This window comes from Laetiporus sulphureus (assembly GCF_001632365.1).
Source record: "Laetiporus sulphureus 93-53 unplaced genomic scaffold LAESUscaffold_12, whole genome shotgun sequence".
Classification (NCBI taxonomy): Eukaryota; Fungi; Basidiomycota; class Agaricomycetes; order Polyporales; family Laetiporaceae; genus Laetiporus; species Laetiporus sulphureus.
Window position 1 is genome coordinate 25672 of NW_024468521.1, and position 13869 is coordinate 39540.

A 13869-nucleotide genomic window follows, 5' to 3' on the forward strand; every position below is an offset into this window, starting at 1 on the left:
CCGTTCTGAAACGAGGGTGTAGCGAGCAGGAGAAGAGGTGATCGCCTTGATAAAGACGCGTGAGTAGTGCGTGACGGTACGCGTTGCGTGACCGCCTGCTACGTATAAGCGAGGCCGTTGCAAGCCGTACAACCACTTCCTCCTCCTCCTACTCATCATGTCCTTCCAAATCAAAGAAATCCAGACGAAGCCGTACGATGGTCAAAAGCCAGGGACGTCGGGTCTTCGGAAGAGGTGAGCGCCAGAGATCCTTCATCAGTTGCCTGGGGGGAGAAGGGGGTCATCTGCCAGCTCAGCCGTGCCGTCAGGATGGGACAATGGTGGGAGTATAAAGATCGTTACGTGTACAGTACTATGGGGTACTCTTCTCATCTGATGCAGTCTCAGAGAGCATCTGGATGCCATCTTGCACTGTTGCCAGCGGTGCGGGACGCGGGATCACCTATTCCCGTATGCATCCCTGTAGGGAAGCAACCCCGCCAGGCGTACTTTGACCAATGCTTGCCGATGCGAACAAAGCCCCGGGTTCTCCGGCCATAGCATGTTGCGCTGGTTTGTCGGGTGAAGCAAGCAGCGCTTGGGTCGCAATCGTCTTTTGGCGATGATGCTGGGAACAATTCAAATGAACTCAATAGACAGATCTTGATGGCCCGAGCTTATTCCGGCGTCATGGTTGAGCATGGGAACGCTGTTCACTTCTGTTCCATCCATTTATGAGTGCATGCGCTAATTATATCACAGGGTAAAGGTCTTCCAACAGGAGGTACGTTCTGATCCATCTGCGAGCTGCAAGTGATTAGGCGTATCTATTCCATGCACCCGATGCGCTCCGCGATGATCACAAGTGACCTGCTCTGGCTGCATGCCGATGGTTCTCGTGTCCATGTTCCGCAGGCCTAGCCGGAAGCCAATGGGCACTGGATGCACCCGCGAGCGACTTGTGCTCACACGAATGCCCGTGTCTCGGATATGCAAGGACTAGAGCCAATCCATGATTCAACGACTCAACGTACGGTATTGACTGTTGCTCCTTGTAGCATTACACAGAGAACTTCATCCAAGCCATCTTCGACTCCATCGAGCCGAAGGGCGCGACACTCGTAATCGCAGGCGACGGTCGATTCTATTCGCCCGAGACGGCGCAGCTGATCCTCAAGATCGGTGCTGCGAACGGTGTGGCAAAGTTCATTGTCGGACAGAACGTCATCCTGTCGACGCCAGCTGCGTCGAACGTGATCCGCAAATACAAGGCGAATGGCGGTATTCTACTCACTGCCAGTCACAACCCCGGAGGACCCAACAACGACTTCGGTATCAAGTACAACGTGTCGAACGGGGGGCCTGCTCCCGAGAACGTGACGAACAAGATCTACGAGAAGAGTAAGACGATCTCTACTTACAAGGTCATTGAGCTGCCGCCTCTGGACCTGTCCAAGACGGGCACGTTCAAATATGGCCCGACAACGGTGGAGGTTATCGACTCGGTCAAGGACTACCTCGAGATGGTGGAGGGCATCTTCGATTTCCCGCTGATCAAGTCGTTCCTGGTGGAGAAGGCCGGCACGTTCAGCGTGCTATTCGACGGCCTCAACGGTGTTACCGGCCCATATGGGCGCGCGATCTTCGTCGACACGCTCGGACTGCCCGCATCGTCCGTGCAGAACGACAAGCCGCTGCCCGACTTTGGCGGTGGCCACCCCGATCCGAACCTCACGTACGCGCACGAGCTCGTCGAGCGGGTCGAGCGCGAGAACATCCAGTTCGGCGCGGCGAGTGACGGCGATGGCGACCGGAACATGATCTATGGCAAGGGCGCGTTCGTCACGCCAAGCGATAGCGTGGCGATCATCGCAGATTGGGCCGCTGAGGCGATCCCCTACTTCAAGAAGGGTGGCGTCAAGGGCCTTGCCCGCAGCATGCCCACCAGTGCGCAGATCGACTATGTTGCCAAGAAGAAAGGCTTGGAGTGCCACGTCGTGCCTACAGGTTTGTTCAATTCAGCTGAATACGTAATTATTGGACACCAAAATCTGTTCTTCAGGCTGGAAGTTCTTCGGAAACCTCATGGATGCTGGCAGGCTGTCCATCTGCGGTGAAGAGTCGTTCGGCACAGGTTCGGACCACATCCGCGAGAAGGATGGCGTTTGGGCTATCGTTGGTACGTTTTCCGTGTCACTCCACGCAAGAGCTGTGTTGACGGCTTCGACAGCATGGCTGAACATCCTCGCGTATGCGAACAAGCAGTCGCCGAACGAGCAGATCGGCATCAAAGAGCTGCTGCAGAAGCACTACGCAGTCTACGGGCGGTCATTCTTCTCCCGCTACGACTACGAGGAGGTCTCGTCGGAGGGCGCTCAGAAGCTCGTAGACGCATTGAACGCGCACATCAGCTCGGGCGACCTCGCGGGCACGTCGCACACGTCGCCTTCGACTGGGCAGACGTTTGTCGTCAAGGACGCGTACAACTTCGATTACACGGACCCGATTGATGGCAGCGTGTCGAAGAACCAGGGCCAGATTGTGCGCTTTGAGGACGGCTCGCGTGTCGTGTTCCGTCTCAGCGGGACCGGTAGTCAGGGCGCTACCGTGCGCATGTACGTTGAGCGGTACGTCGCTGCTGACAAAGGCCCCGCGGAGCTCGGCAAGTCGACGAAAGAAGGCTTGAGCGGGCTCATTGAGGTTGCGCTGGAATTGAGCAAATTGAAGGAGTTCTTGGGCAGGGACAAGCCGACCGTCATCACTTAGAGGGCTGGTGGCGAGGAGAGCAACGTACATAGCAGAATTGAAACATATACGATCAATGATGTACAAGTATTTTCTTTGATACGGGAGGAATTGATCAATGTAGCTCGGAATGACTAGTCATCGTTTCTCATGAAGGGAAGGGGGTAATAATGTACAGCCGCGGCGGCGCAAGTCAGCATGATGATTGTGGTTAATTGAAGTGTTTCACCACAATCCCAGTAATGACTTCCTCCTCCACTTTGTCGTCCTTCTTCTGCAATTTGGTCTGCCCGTATGCGCTTGCCCTGCCCTTGCGCCACGTCTCCATAAGCGGTGCGTCGGCATCCTCGAAGCGACGCTTCACGCCACACTTCTGCAGCATGGGGCTCTCAACGTGCGGGAGCAGCCTCATGTCGTCATCCGGCATCGCGAAGTAGAACAGACCAAGGCGAGGGTAACCGCACTGGTGCTCCGGGGGCTGGACAACACGGTGAATGGTGGCTTTGTAGAATCCGCCGGAGAGGAACTCCATGACATCGCCTGCGTTGATGACTAGAGCATTGTCGATGTGCTTGATCCAGCGCCATTTGCCATCAGAAGACTGCATTTGCAGTGCAGCCACCGGTTGGCTCCAGAGGATGGTGATACTGCCGAAGTCTGGATGTCTCAGACATATCCTGCGAAGGGCATGATGCGTGATAATGCATACCTGTGTGGCCCTTCAGCCAAACGCTTCTAGTCTTTCTTTCTTCCTCCTCGGAGCGGGGATAACTGCCATTACTGTCAATATATATATGCATGTGCTATTCGCAAGGTACTCACTATTTCATCATTCTGACTGTGAACAGCGGGTGTTCGAATTGGCACTTCTCTGAACGATGCTTAGTAATAACACTCACCCCACGTCTCCCCTTCAGCAGAGAAGTTGTGCTGGTTCACAAATGTTTCTTCAGGCAATTCCAAACCCAGCGCGAGAAGCCTGAATTCAGTCAAAAGATTATTCTGCATTCGCTATTGTTTAAATGTGGCGACAATACCGCAAGATAGGATGCAAGACATTGAAGTGGTTGAAACGGGCGAACCGGTCAATTTCCGGCAAGAACGGCAGCAGAGCTTTCGGATGCTCTTTCCTGTTGACATCTCTGTTTACTGCATGCTGCAAGTCAGGCTCTACAAGCATTCATTGTGCTCCCGACGTACTGTTGTAATGTTCGATTTGATCGCGAACACCTGCATCAATGTGCTAATAGCAAGGGCAGACGTAAGCACAGAAACAGAAAATCTAGACTTGACTGACCCAATACTGCCTGAGCTTATAGCCTTGATAGCTTCCCGTCTGTTTGACGCGTGAGTCGTAGGCTCGTTTCTCGTCATCGGAGACCATGGAGAATGGTATATCCGCAATGTCAAACATGCGGTCAGTCTTGGATACCATAAGCGTCATTCGAAAGCACCCATAATCCTGTGGGTACCTCGGCTTGCGTGTAGCCATGATTGATAACATAGAAGAAGCCGTGTGCTGTCATGGCTTGTCGAACCTCTTGAGCAAGGGCCATACGGCCTTCCGGAGTGTCCGCCTTCGATAAGTCAATGATGGGTAGATCCGCATACTCCACTGCACACACAGGTATGCTCAGAGAGTCAGCCAACTGAGCATAGAGCCATGAAGCGGTTGTCGAACTTACAAGGCTCGTTGGTCTTGGGAGCAGGAACGTAGTGAGGGACGAATGGTAAAGTGGTAGCAGGCATTCTCTCTGGATGGGCGAAGTCCTGAGCACGGTAGTAGCCGACCGACAGGGAACATGTCTTTTATGCCGGGGAGACATAGATAGAACGAAGCTGCAGTCGGCCTTCTCCTATTGAAATCCTAGCACGATTGCGTAAGAATAGGATATGTCGCGTTGCAGGGTCAGCTGTGTTGGCCGAACAGACCCCGCTGTTCTGAGCAACATTACAATGGTCAGATAACTTTCCGCTCCACGGCGGTAGCCAAATCTTTCGGCAAGTATGCCATTAGCTTATGCAGCACACCGTACGACAGCTACAAGTTATGTCGCATGCAAACCCGAAAGTCGGATAAATTATATTTGCAAGGATAGAGCCGCACCACCGTGACCGCTATTAGAGCCGCTGTTCCCCAAACCGCCAGAGAGAAAAGGTCCTTACTGTGGCCATCAGCAAATAAGCAGCATTTGAGAGTGTCATCTATGACCCTGAGGCCCTTGAAGGGCAACACCACCGACGCAAGCGAAGTCATTCCTTTCAAGCCATTTACCAAAGTGGGAAGACACCGACAAGAAACATATAGTCCAATTCTTATCAGAAGGGCAGGAACTCCCTCACCTGATCCAACGGCCCCGTGTCTCAACAGAATGCGAGACGTTGAGAACGGCGTTTCCTAGCACCAAAGATATAGATGAAGCGGTATGATTCTTTCCACACCATATCTAGAGTTCACACCGTCAGCCATGAGATTCGCCAGCGCCGTGATATGGGCTTACTGTATGATCGGACAAGTGACCACGTCAGAACTAGAGGGTGTGAAAGATATGTTGACCATCCCTGGCCTGACCAACCTGTCGAACAGGATGACGTACGTACCAATGCCGTCGACATGATAAAGCGTCCAACCTTGATAAATTGGATAGAAAACAGAAAGCAGTGAGATGTACAGCGTGATATTGACACATACAACACTATCATGATTCTTGGAAAACTGCCGCATCCGCACGAACTAATTGCTCTGACCTGAGCTCCTCCACCAAGAAATGGTCGTCAGTCCTCACAAGCACCATCCCGGTCGCCTCCAGCGCCATGACCTTCGCAAGATCGCCTTTGTGGTCACCACCCAGTATGAGTACGTATTGCTGCACGTCGTCCGGCCGCACAGCCTTGAGGTACTGGACAGGTACCTGCAGAACTGGTTGACTTGGATCGATCGGATTGTCGAAGCGTACACGCGCTGTTGCAGCAAAGCTGTTGTTCTGTGGGTCGAGCACCGAGAGCACGACGCCTTGCTTGCCCTCGTAGTCGCCATTGTACCATCCGTTGTCGGTAGACTTTTCAACCTGGACCATCATTCCTTTCTTGTTGACGATCTTGGGTTGCGTCAACCAACGACCATCATCTTCCGCATGAGTGTTAGAAATGAACAAAATGCACAATTACAAGGCTGCCTTACCATCATCCTCCCCATTGTTTGTCAATGCACTCGAGAACGAACCACGTGGATCGGTGGCACCTGGCGTTCTCATATCGGCATACGCATCCATGGGGGCGGGAGTCGGAGCTGGCGGCGTGAACGCCGGGGTCTGCGCGTTAGCTGAAGCGTCACCCTATATGTCATGGTCAGCGTCCAAGTCAGCATTATAGTCTAGTCTCACTCACCCAAGTGCTCCAGTCATTCCGAGCTGGTGTGCTCCAACCCGCACCACTCCCACTTACCTTAGGAGACGTTCCGCCCCAGGCCGGTGTAGTACCGCCCCAGCCAGCCCTAGCAGGAGTTGCACTATTGTACGGATTTGGAGTGCGGGCAGATACGTTCCACGCTGGTGTCCGTCCCCCGTCCGCTGCATACGGATTGGGCGTACGCGCTGCAGCGTTCCAAGCAGGGGTCTTGCCGCCGTCGCCATATGGGTTTGGTGTACGCCCAGACTGATTCCATGCAGGCGTTTTGCCGATATCGTTGTATGGGTTTGGCGTGCGGCCAACCTGGTTCGACCAGCCTGGCGTGCGATTTCCTCCTGTAACGTAAGGGTTGTGAGTGCGGCCAGTGCCGAAGCCGCGCGGTGGCCCCATGCTACTTTCTAGAGGTTCTATCGTGCCATTCGGACTAACAAAAAGGTCATCAGAAACGGTTTGCTCTAAGCGGTTGAGACTACTTACTATCTCCTATATAGCTTAGACTTGTCGATAGTGATCACTTTATTGCCAGTGACGAGTTCAACTCGAGCGATAGGGCCATTGGTGTCCTTGATGGTGCCGACGTAGCCTTTATGGGGACCCTTCACGACGGTCACCGTGACACCTATTAGCCTGTCCCTCGGACCGCGACCGATGTTACCGGAGCCGACCATGCCACCCATCGCTCCGCCACTGAGGGCAGGATTCATCTTGGACAGGTCTGCCGAGCCAAGCTTCATGACGTTGCCCTTCGGCGCGAGTGATACCAAGGAGCGAGCACGAGTGACGAAGACACCTCCGTTCTCTGCATAGTCCCGATTGTGCAGGAAGGCAAAGAATGACTGGTGAGTATGTAGCACACGACCTTTCCGACCCTTTGAACCACTGTTAGTATCGATGAGAATGATATGCAAATTCAGTTTGGCGTACCTCGCCATCGATCTCCTTCACGTTGTCGTTGACACGCAACTCATGCCCCTCAGAATCAGTTGCGATCGCCCGGTTTGAATCCCTCCGCATCGAGATCTGATGTGGCTGGACGAGCCGTACCTGGCCGTTCTGGTCAAGAACGCGGAAGGAATCACGTTCCGTCTTGAATATGACACCAACAGTTTGCAGACTAGTAGGTTGTTAGAACGAAAAGCTCAGAGTGTCAGATCCCACTTACTCCAATTGTACCAGGTCATGCAGCTCGTAGTTCCCAACGACGTTCGTCCCGGTACCCACTTCCGCAGCTTCTCGCAGATCCTTGGAGAACACCGACACCTCCTGCATGGACATGTCCGATAGGAAAGTGACGATGTTATCCACGACTGAGACCACCAGACCCGTTTCGTCCGCGTTCTGCCCTGTCATGACCTTGACGTGGTCTCCAGGCTTGAACCGCTTCTGAACACTCCTTGCAGGGATTTGTATACGCTGCCCATCGAAGTCCACACCGACAGGCTGGATGGACACGATGTCCTGCTCAATGGAGTGGACCGTTCCATGCACACCTGTCTGCTCGCCCTCGAACACCTCGACATGGTCACCTGGCTGCAGCACCGAGATAGCAGCCTTCCGTGACGCCTCCGCGATGATAGACAGATCGACGTTCGACTCGTTCTCATTGCCGTCTTGACCGCGAGTAAACCTGGTAATCTCGTCGAGAGTAGGGTTCACGGTGTCCAGCTGGAGAGCAGACAATCGGAAGTCCTTCTCGATGAACCCATCTTTGTATGTGTCGTTCTGGAAGACGTAGACCTGATTCCGCTTCGAAACGGCCTTACGCCCGTACACTTTTACGACCTCTTCGTAGTTGAAGAAGCGCTGTGGCGGGCGCATGCTGAACGACGACAGCCCAAGAGTGCCCTTCTTCCGCTTCCTACCTAGCGCATCGATAGCACCGTCATCTCGCGGGTTCAGGTCTATCCTGGGGATGAACTTGAGGCCCACTTCCTCTCCATTCTCGGTGATGTCCATCACCTGTGCGAGGTCACCCTGGTACTTCCCTCGTCGAATCCTCACCCAGCTTCCAGGCGTCACCGTCAGGTCTTGCTTCTTTATTTGCAACAGGCTGGCCATCTCCTCGATTGGTACGAGCACGATACCACGACTGGGATAAATACCAACGAGACCGTTGCACGCCTCGCTGACCTGCTTCGCGCTACGTGCCTCGACATAGATCATGCCAGGTAGGGAGTCGCGTTGGAATGCGGAGAGGATCTGCAGTGGACGAGCAGAGTACTCCATATCGATCGCCTTGCGCATGAGACTGAACACCAGATCTCTCTCCTTTCCGGGCTGAAAGAAATAACGACCAACATTAAAGTATGAATATCAAGCATAAAGAGTGTACGTACCTTCACACGGACTTGCCACAGGTTGGCATCGTGAACAGATGGCATAAGCAGTCGCTGGGGGATCTCGCTCATGTCGCCCGAATAGCGCACTGCTGTCCGTCTGTACCGTTGGCTCACGTCCTCTGCAATCTTAGCGAGGTCCTGATCGTTAAGTTCTCGCTCCCTTCGGTCGAATCGTGCGTGATCTGCCGCTCTTCGGGCAAGATCAACTTCCTCGCCCTCGCCACCAACGACGAACTCGTCTGCAAACACGGAATGAGGAAGAATGCAGTGCAGACGACGCAGGTAAACTCACCTCGAGCATACTCATCCTCTTCTTCTTCCTCATCCTCATCTTCGTCCACCTCGGCCTCGACATCAAGGAAGCGATTGACCGCAGGACGTTTCGTCCGCTGAAAAGCGTAAGTAGACGTATCAGTGTAGGCCTCAAAACAACACACCTTTTGCCTCTTCTTCCCTCTCTCAGCACCTAAATCTTCCTCCTCATCTTCCTCCTCCTCTTCGTCTTCCTCCTCTTCATCTCTCTCTTCCTCCTCTTCCTCTTCTTCTTCTTCCTCCTCATACTCATGCCGAGAGGTCTTGCGCGGGCTCTCTTCTTGCTCCTCTTCGCCTACAACTTCCTCGTTCTCGTCAGGAGCTCTGCTGTTCAAGACTGGGTCTTCCTCAATGTCGGACATTATGCGCAAAAAGATCAAGAAACCAGAGAGTTGCGCGAATAGGTGAAGAGAGTGCGAGAAAGAGACGCGGCGTTCGGATTAGACGTGCACCTACCAAATGAAGAGGAAATGTGCTGACTAAGCTCAACGTGTGTGGCCCGCGCATCAAGCGCCCGCCGCATTGACATTGTCCGAAACTTCTTGTTGGCCGTAGCGTGCGAGATTTGCCTGCATTTCTACCCTGGTTACCGTTTGAACATGAGCTATAATTCTTGTTGCTCGCAATGGTATACGGCCTGAGCACCCCGACGTTGTGAGGTGACAAGGCTGTTGATCAGTAATTACTAATCAGTCACAGGGGGCATAAGTCCATGATTCCACCGGGATCATTCTGAAAACATTGCAATCATAGTCCAAATGTAACTAAAGATGTTTCCGCTGTAGGCATTTAAAATACATTTTAAATGACCCAACAACTATCATTGAGAAAGTATTCTGATAATATTCAAAATGATTTCTCCATTGAGAGCATAATGTTGCTACTGCCAGAATTCAAGCAGCAGTTTGAAAACATTACACATGATGCCTGATCATACATTATGAATGATGCTCATGTGAGGTCACAATGAAAGAGAAATGTGTTCAGCATATTCCATGTGGAATCATCCTGAACACATCATTTATGCCCAAATATGACTATTTGTATACCATATTTGGGCATGACATCCATGTGATCACAATGATCCCAGCAGGAACATCTTGAACACATCACGGTTTTACTTGAAGCTCATTCAAAATCAGCAAGTGGGGATCATATGTAATGTTTTCAGAATGTTGCTTGAATGCTAGCAGTAGCAACACCGTGCTCTCAATGGAGAATCATTTTGAATATTATCAGAATACTTTCTCAATGATAGTTGTTAGGTCATTTAAAGTGTATTTTAAATGCCTACGGCGGAAACATCTTTAGTTACATTTGGACTGTGATCACAGTGTTTTCAAAATGATCCTGGTGGAATCATGGCCTCATGCCCCCTGTGAGTACACAGCGCCAACAGCTCGCTCTCGGAGCCACTCTGCAGCATGTTTCATGTCTGGTCGATGCTCAGCAGTACATTAGGAGAGCCCTTCACCTCGACACCCGATCGTGAATTCTATGGGTCATGGTAACTCCCTTGTTCCAATTTCGTCTTAGCCAAGGTACCGTCGCAGCCAATTCCAGGGACTAGCTTCTTTGCAAATTTTGTTCCGCTCACGTACTCACCTACGCCTTCTAGCCCCGTTTCAATGTCCCCACGCTACACAGCAGGCCATCATGCGCTGGTTTGGCATAAACGCATAGCCCAATCGGATAAAGTGCTGTCGCGCCTGCCTGTTGGTGCCCCTTATAATGAGGGCGTAGCCCACCTAACCTCGGAAACATCCTGTGCCTGCTCGATCAACGAGACCGACTCTGCCACTGGACTTGCCGCATGCAATGTCGCTATCAAAGTCCACCGAAGGCGGTATGCTCGCCGCGTGCGTCCTTGCATTGGTTCGGTCCTTCTCTTGAGTGGGTGAACTGGTCGACACTAATGTCAGACCTCTTCCTGCATAGCTCGGACATCAGTATTTCAAGCGATTCGAACGGACTGACACAAAGTCTCTAGCCGTATGGCTGCTATGCGTGCCGGCTTTACCTGTGTTTTTCATGCCGGTCACTCCGCGTACCTTGCCACTAGCCGCGATTGTTGCCTACCTCACCTACTACGCTGCATTGCTCCTTTCCATCGCCGTCTACCGCCTGTCTCCCCTACATCCTCTCTGGAAATACCCAGGGCCTATCACGTGCAAGCTCTCCAAATTCTGGCTGGTCTACATATCGTACAAAGGCCATCAACACGAGTACTTCAGACATCTGCACGATGTCTATGGACCGATCGTGCGAGTCGGTGGGTTTGTCCTGCAACCCGTAGCCCTGCGGTGCGCTGATAGGCTACATTCGTATAGGTCCGAATGAGCTGTCAATTCTTGAGCTCGATCTCATCCCATCCATCATGGGAGCGAATGGAATGCCGAAAGGCCCCAGTAAGCTTATATGACATACTTCTGCATAACATATGTCCGATGATCGGCTCACAGTGTGGGATGGCCGCCGTTCCACGGGCAAGAAGGGTCCCGCATCCAGCACCAAAGGGAACCTAGTCGGAGCTCGAGACCTTCAAGATCACGCTGAAGCCAGACGTATCTGGAATCGTGGCTTCACGATGGCATCAGTCAAGCGCTATGAACCGCTTATCATCCGAAGAACATCGCAGCTCGTCGATGAGTTGAAGAAGCAGTGCACCAAAGACTCGACAGGCAAGCCGAGTGCTGTAGTCGATGTGGCCAAATGGGTCAGCTGCTTCTCGTACGTGCCACTGTTGATCACCTATGCAATCCGTCTTCTGATGGTACCGGCGTCATCCAGGTTTGACTTCATGGGTGACCTAGTGTAAGCCACACCGTGCCAATTTCCCTCCCTATCGGCTATTGATACTTGCTGCGTAGCTTTGGCGGTGCTTTCGAGCTCCTTCGCGATGGTGACAAGAACGGGCTCCTCCGTACGATCGATGCTGGCCTGTTGTAAGTGGGACTTTATCCACTGTTACCATCGTAATACCGTAGCTCAAGAGAACGAACCTCGCAGCCTTCCCGGACTCACGCAACACATCCCATGGTGTGTTGATCTGCTATTCGCACTACCATGGATGGGAAAGTCCCGGGCAAACGTTCTTGGCGAGTTTACCTATAAGCAAGTCGCTAGGCGCATGAAAGAGGGAGCTGTCCATGACGATTTGTTCTACCACATTGTACGTACGTCGGCTTTGTGGCGCACACATGACACTGAAAATGCACTAGAGCGGCGAGTCATCAACCGAGAAGGAGCGTCCAGCGTTCCCAACCATCATAGCGTCTGCGGCTGTGGCCATCGTTGCAGGTTCGGATACCACCGCAACGGCACTCAGCAGCGCAATGTTCTTCCTCTGCTTGCAGCCCACGTGCTACGAGCGGTTACGAGACGAGGTCGACACCGCATTCCCGCTTGGAAAGGCGGAGCCCACGGACAGCGTGAAGCTTGCGCAGATGGACTACCTGAATGCCGTCATGTCAGTCTGCCCGTTGTTCTCTTTGCTCAGGCTGTGCTCATGAAACGTCATGACAGTAACGAAGCGCTTCGTCTATTCCCTCCTGCACCGACAACCTTGCAGCGCGCACCGAGTCGCGGGAGTGGCGGACACCTCCTTGGATCGAGGTACGTTACATTCAAGCACCTCTCCCATGGTCGTTGTGATTAAACGAAATCACTCAGCATGTTCATCCCCGAGGGAACCGCCGTCTACGTGCCACCATACTCCATGCACCACGATCCGCGATTCTTCTACCCCGAGCCCGACCGGTTCTGGCCTGAGCGGTGGCTCGCGAAGGACGACACGGCGTTCATCACTAACAAGGACGCGTTCATGCCCTTCTCGACAGGACCTGCCAACTGTGTCGGCAAACCCCTCGCGCTGATTGAGCTGCGCATGGTCCTGGCCTACATGGTCCAAGCATTTGAGATGCGCCTCGCGGATGGGTACGATCCGGCGCGGTGGTCGAGAGACATGAGGGACCTCCTAGTGATTCAGAAGGGTTCTCTACCTCTTGTATTGACTCCCCGTGTGTCATGTTAATTATTGACTCCTCGATTGCTATCTATATGGTACGGACTCTTGGTAATATTGCTTTCTGGCATGTCGCCGCAGTCCGTTCCCCGCATTGTCGCCACTGCTCGCCCGTTCTGTCACATTCACTTGTCTGGGAACCACTGTGCTTCTCTATTTCAGCAAAGTTTACGTAGTATAACGGCATGTTCTGAAGGAGGCAGCCTGGCACGCTCGTCTGGTGTGGTGAGTGCATGCCCAGGGATAGGGATATCGGCTCTCACTGCTTAACCCCTAGACGACATTGAATTTCATAATGGAGCCTTTTCATTCCACCCGTCTGCATTCCACCTGCAGTTCCCTCCCATTTCGCTTATTGAGCTCCGCATGCCAATTGGCCGATTTGATGAGTATTGAATACCCTGGTCATGCATCATGTCTACACTGCAGGCATGAAGGCATTCATTCCCGTTGCAAATGCTCTGAAAATGTGTTCTAAAGTGTGACCTATGCAACACTATGCCCTAATTAAGCAACTTTACGTCCCAAAAAGGCAGTTAATTACAATTTAGTGTCATTAAATAACAAAAACGAACGGTCGCAAAAGCTTTCATGTCTGCGGTGCTATGATAGATCTAGAGGGCCTCTGTCATGGTTCATTCACGCCGCATGCATTCTGGCGAGAGTTTGCTTCCGAACTAGTGCTATCAGTACGCTAGCATTTGCAGTCAACCGACACTGATACTGACGATTCCTGGGGCCAGTGAAGCCGCATTCGAAAACTGGGTTCGGATCAGAAGAACTACTGCGATTGACTACTGGCCTTCTTTGATGCATATATATCCGATGACATAGTCGCTATCGTCGCATGCATCAGACCCTCATTATCGTCAACTTCGGCAGAATCCGCGTGAAAAGAGGAGCTGACTCGGTTCGAGAGTGCATTTCCTTCGCAGAACATGACTTTGGGACCGGGACTACGGCGATTCCCTCTTAAGATGGAGAAAAAGTTGTTGAAGGTTCTTGTGAAGCGTGATACTTGATGACTCTTTCCGCCGCGACATCAAAGGCTGTCTTGCCTTT

The 13869-nt window shown here is 52.5% G+C and overlaps 4 protein-coding genes across 4 annotated transcripts; 2 read left to right on the plus strand and 2 right to left on the minus strand.

Annotated features, from left to right (window-relative positions):
* Positions 1-123: 123 nt before the first annotated feature.
* Positions 124-2855, plus strand: LAESUDRAFT_724045 (phosphoglucomutase). Its single transcript, XM_040908533.1, has 5 exons — positions 124-234; positions 742-763; positions 1038-1986; positions 2042-2158; positions 2210-2855. The coding sequence occupies exons 1-5, from the start codon at positions 158-160 to the stop codon at positions 2743-2745; spliced, it is 1701 nt and encodes a 566-aa protein (XP_040765798.1). The 5' UTR covers positions 124-157; the 3' UTR covers positions 2746-2855.
* LAESUDRAFT_724048 (Clavaminate synthase-like protein) lies at positions 2759-4691 on the minus strand. The gene is made up of 9 exons (XM_040908534.1): positions 4410-4691; positions 4197-4339; positions 4022-4147; positions 3925-3967; positions 3762-3873; positions 3624-3703; positions 3547-3562; positions 3434-3495; positions 2759-3381 (listed from the first exon to the last, which is right to left on the minus strand). The coding sequence occupies exons 1-9, from the start codon at positions 4471-4473 to the stop codon at positions 2936-2938; spliced, it is 1092 nt and encodes a 363-aa protein (XP_040765799.1). The 5' UTR covers positions 4474-4691; the 3' UTR covers positions 2759-2935.
* A 472-nt stretch (positions 4692-5163) lies between these two features.
* Positions 5164-9213, minus strand: LAESUDRAFT_811562 (transcription elongation factor Spt5). The gene is made up of 10 exons (XM_040914321.1): positions 8909-9213; positions 8764-8860; positions 8469-8710; positions 7295-8409; positions 7057-7246; positions 6610-7001; positions 6112-6556; positions 5906-6059; positions 5226-5851; positions 5164-5171 (listed from the first exon to the last, which is right to left on the minus strand). The coding sequence occupies exons 1-9, from the start codon at positions 9143-9145 to the stop codon at positions 5424-5426; spliced, it is 3300 nt and encodes a 1099-aa protein (XP_040765800.1). The 5' UTR covers positions 9146-9213; the 3' UTR covers positions 5164-5171; positions 5226-5423.
* Positions 9214-10454: 1241 nt separating this feature from the next.
* On the plus strand, positions 10455-13120 carry LAESUDRAFT_724049 (cytochrome P450). Its single transcript, XM_040908535.1, has 10 exons — positions 10455-10658; positions 10722-11055; positions 11114-11191; positions 11246-11513; positions 11574-11597; positions 11654-11728; positions 11793-11955; positions 12005-12252; positions 12309-12398; positions 12456-13120. The coding sequence occupies exons 1-10, from the start codon at positions 10602-10604 to the stop codon at positions 12814-12816; spliced, it is 1698 nt and encodes a 565-aa protein (XP_040765801.1). The 5' UTR covers positions 10455-10601; the 3' UTR covers positions 12817-13120.
* Positions 13121-13869: the final 749 nt, after the last annotated feature.

Bases quoted from the DNA above. Each gene is read 5' to 3' on its own strand.
- LAESUDRAFT_811562 (XM_040914321.1), bottom strand. From the start codon at position 9,145: ATGTCCGACATTGAGGAAGACCCAGTCTTGAACAGCAGAGCTCCTGAC. The intron at 8,410-8,468 runs GTACGTACACTC...TATTTCTTTCAG, and splicing joins TGTGGCAAGTCCGTGTGAAG to CCCGGAAAGGAGAGAGATCT. The intron at 7,247-7,294 runs GTAAGTGGGATC...ACAACCTACTAG, and splicing joins CATGACCTGGTACAATTGGA to TCTGCAAACTGTTGGTGTCA.
- LAESUDRAFT_724048 (XM_040908534.1), bottom strand. From the start codon at position 4,473: ATGCCTGCTACCACTTTACCATTCGTCCCTCACTACGTTCCTGCTCCC. The intron at 3,968-4,021 runs GTCAGTCAAGTC...CCTTGCTATTAG, and splicing joins ATAAGCTCAGGCAGTATTGG to CACATTGATGCAGGTGTTCG. The intron at 3,382-3,433 runs GTATGCATTATC...TGAGACATCCAG, and splicing joins TTGGCTGAAGGGCCACACAG to ACTTCGGCAGTATCACCATC.
- LAESUDRAFT_724045 (XM_040908533.1), top strand. From the start codon at position 158: ATGTCCTTCCAAATCAAAGAAATCCAGACGAAGCCGTACGATGGTCAA. The intron at 235-741 runs GTGAGCGCCAGA...ATTATATCACAG, and splicing joins ACGTCGGGTCTTCGGAAGAG to GGTAAAGGTCTTCCAACAGG. The intron at 764-1,037 runs GTACGTTCTGAT...TGCTCCTTGTAG, and splicing joins TAAAGGTCTTCCAACAGGAG to CATTACACAGAGAACTTCAT.
- LAESUDRAFT_724049 (XM_040908535.1), top strand. From the start codon at position 10,602: ATGTCGCTATCAAAGTCCACCGAAGGCGGTATGCTCGCCGCGTGCGTC. The intron at 11,514-11,573 runs GTACGTGCCACT...GGCGTCATCCAG, and splicing joins AAATGGGTCAGCTGCTTCTC to GTTTGACTTCATGGGTGACC. The intron at 11,956-12,004 runs GTACGTACGTCG...AAAATGCACTAG, and splicing joins ACGATTTGTTCTACCACATT to AGCGGCGAGTCATCAACCGA.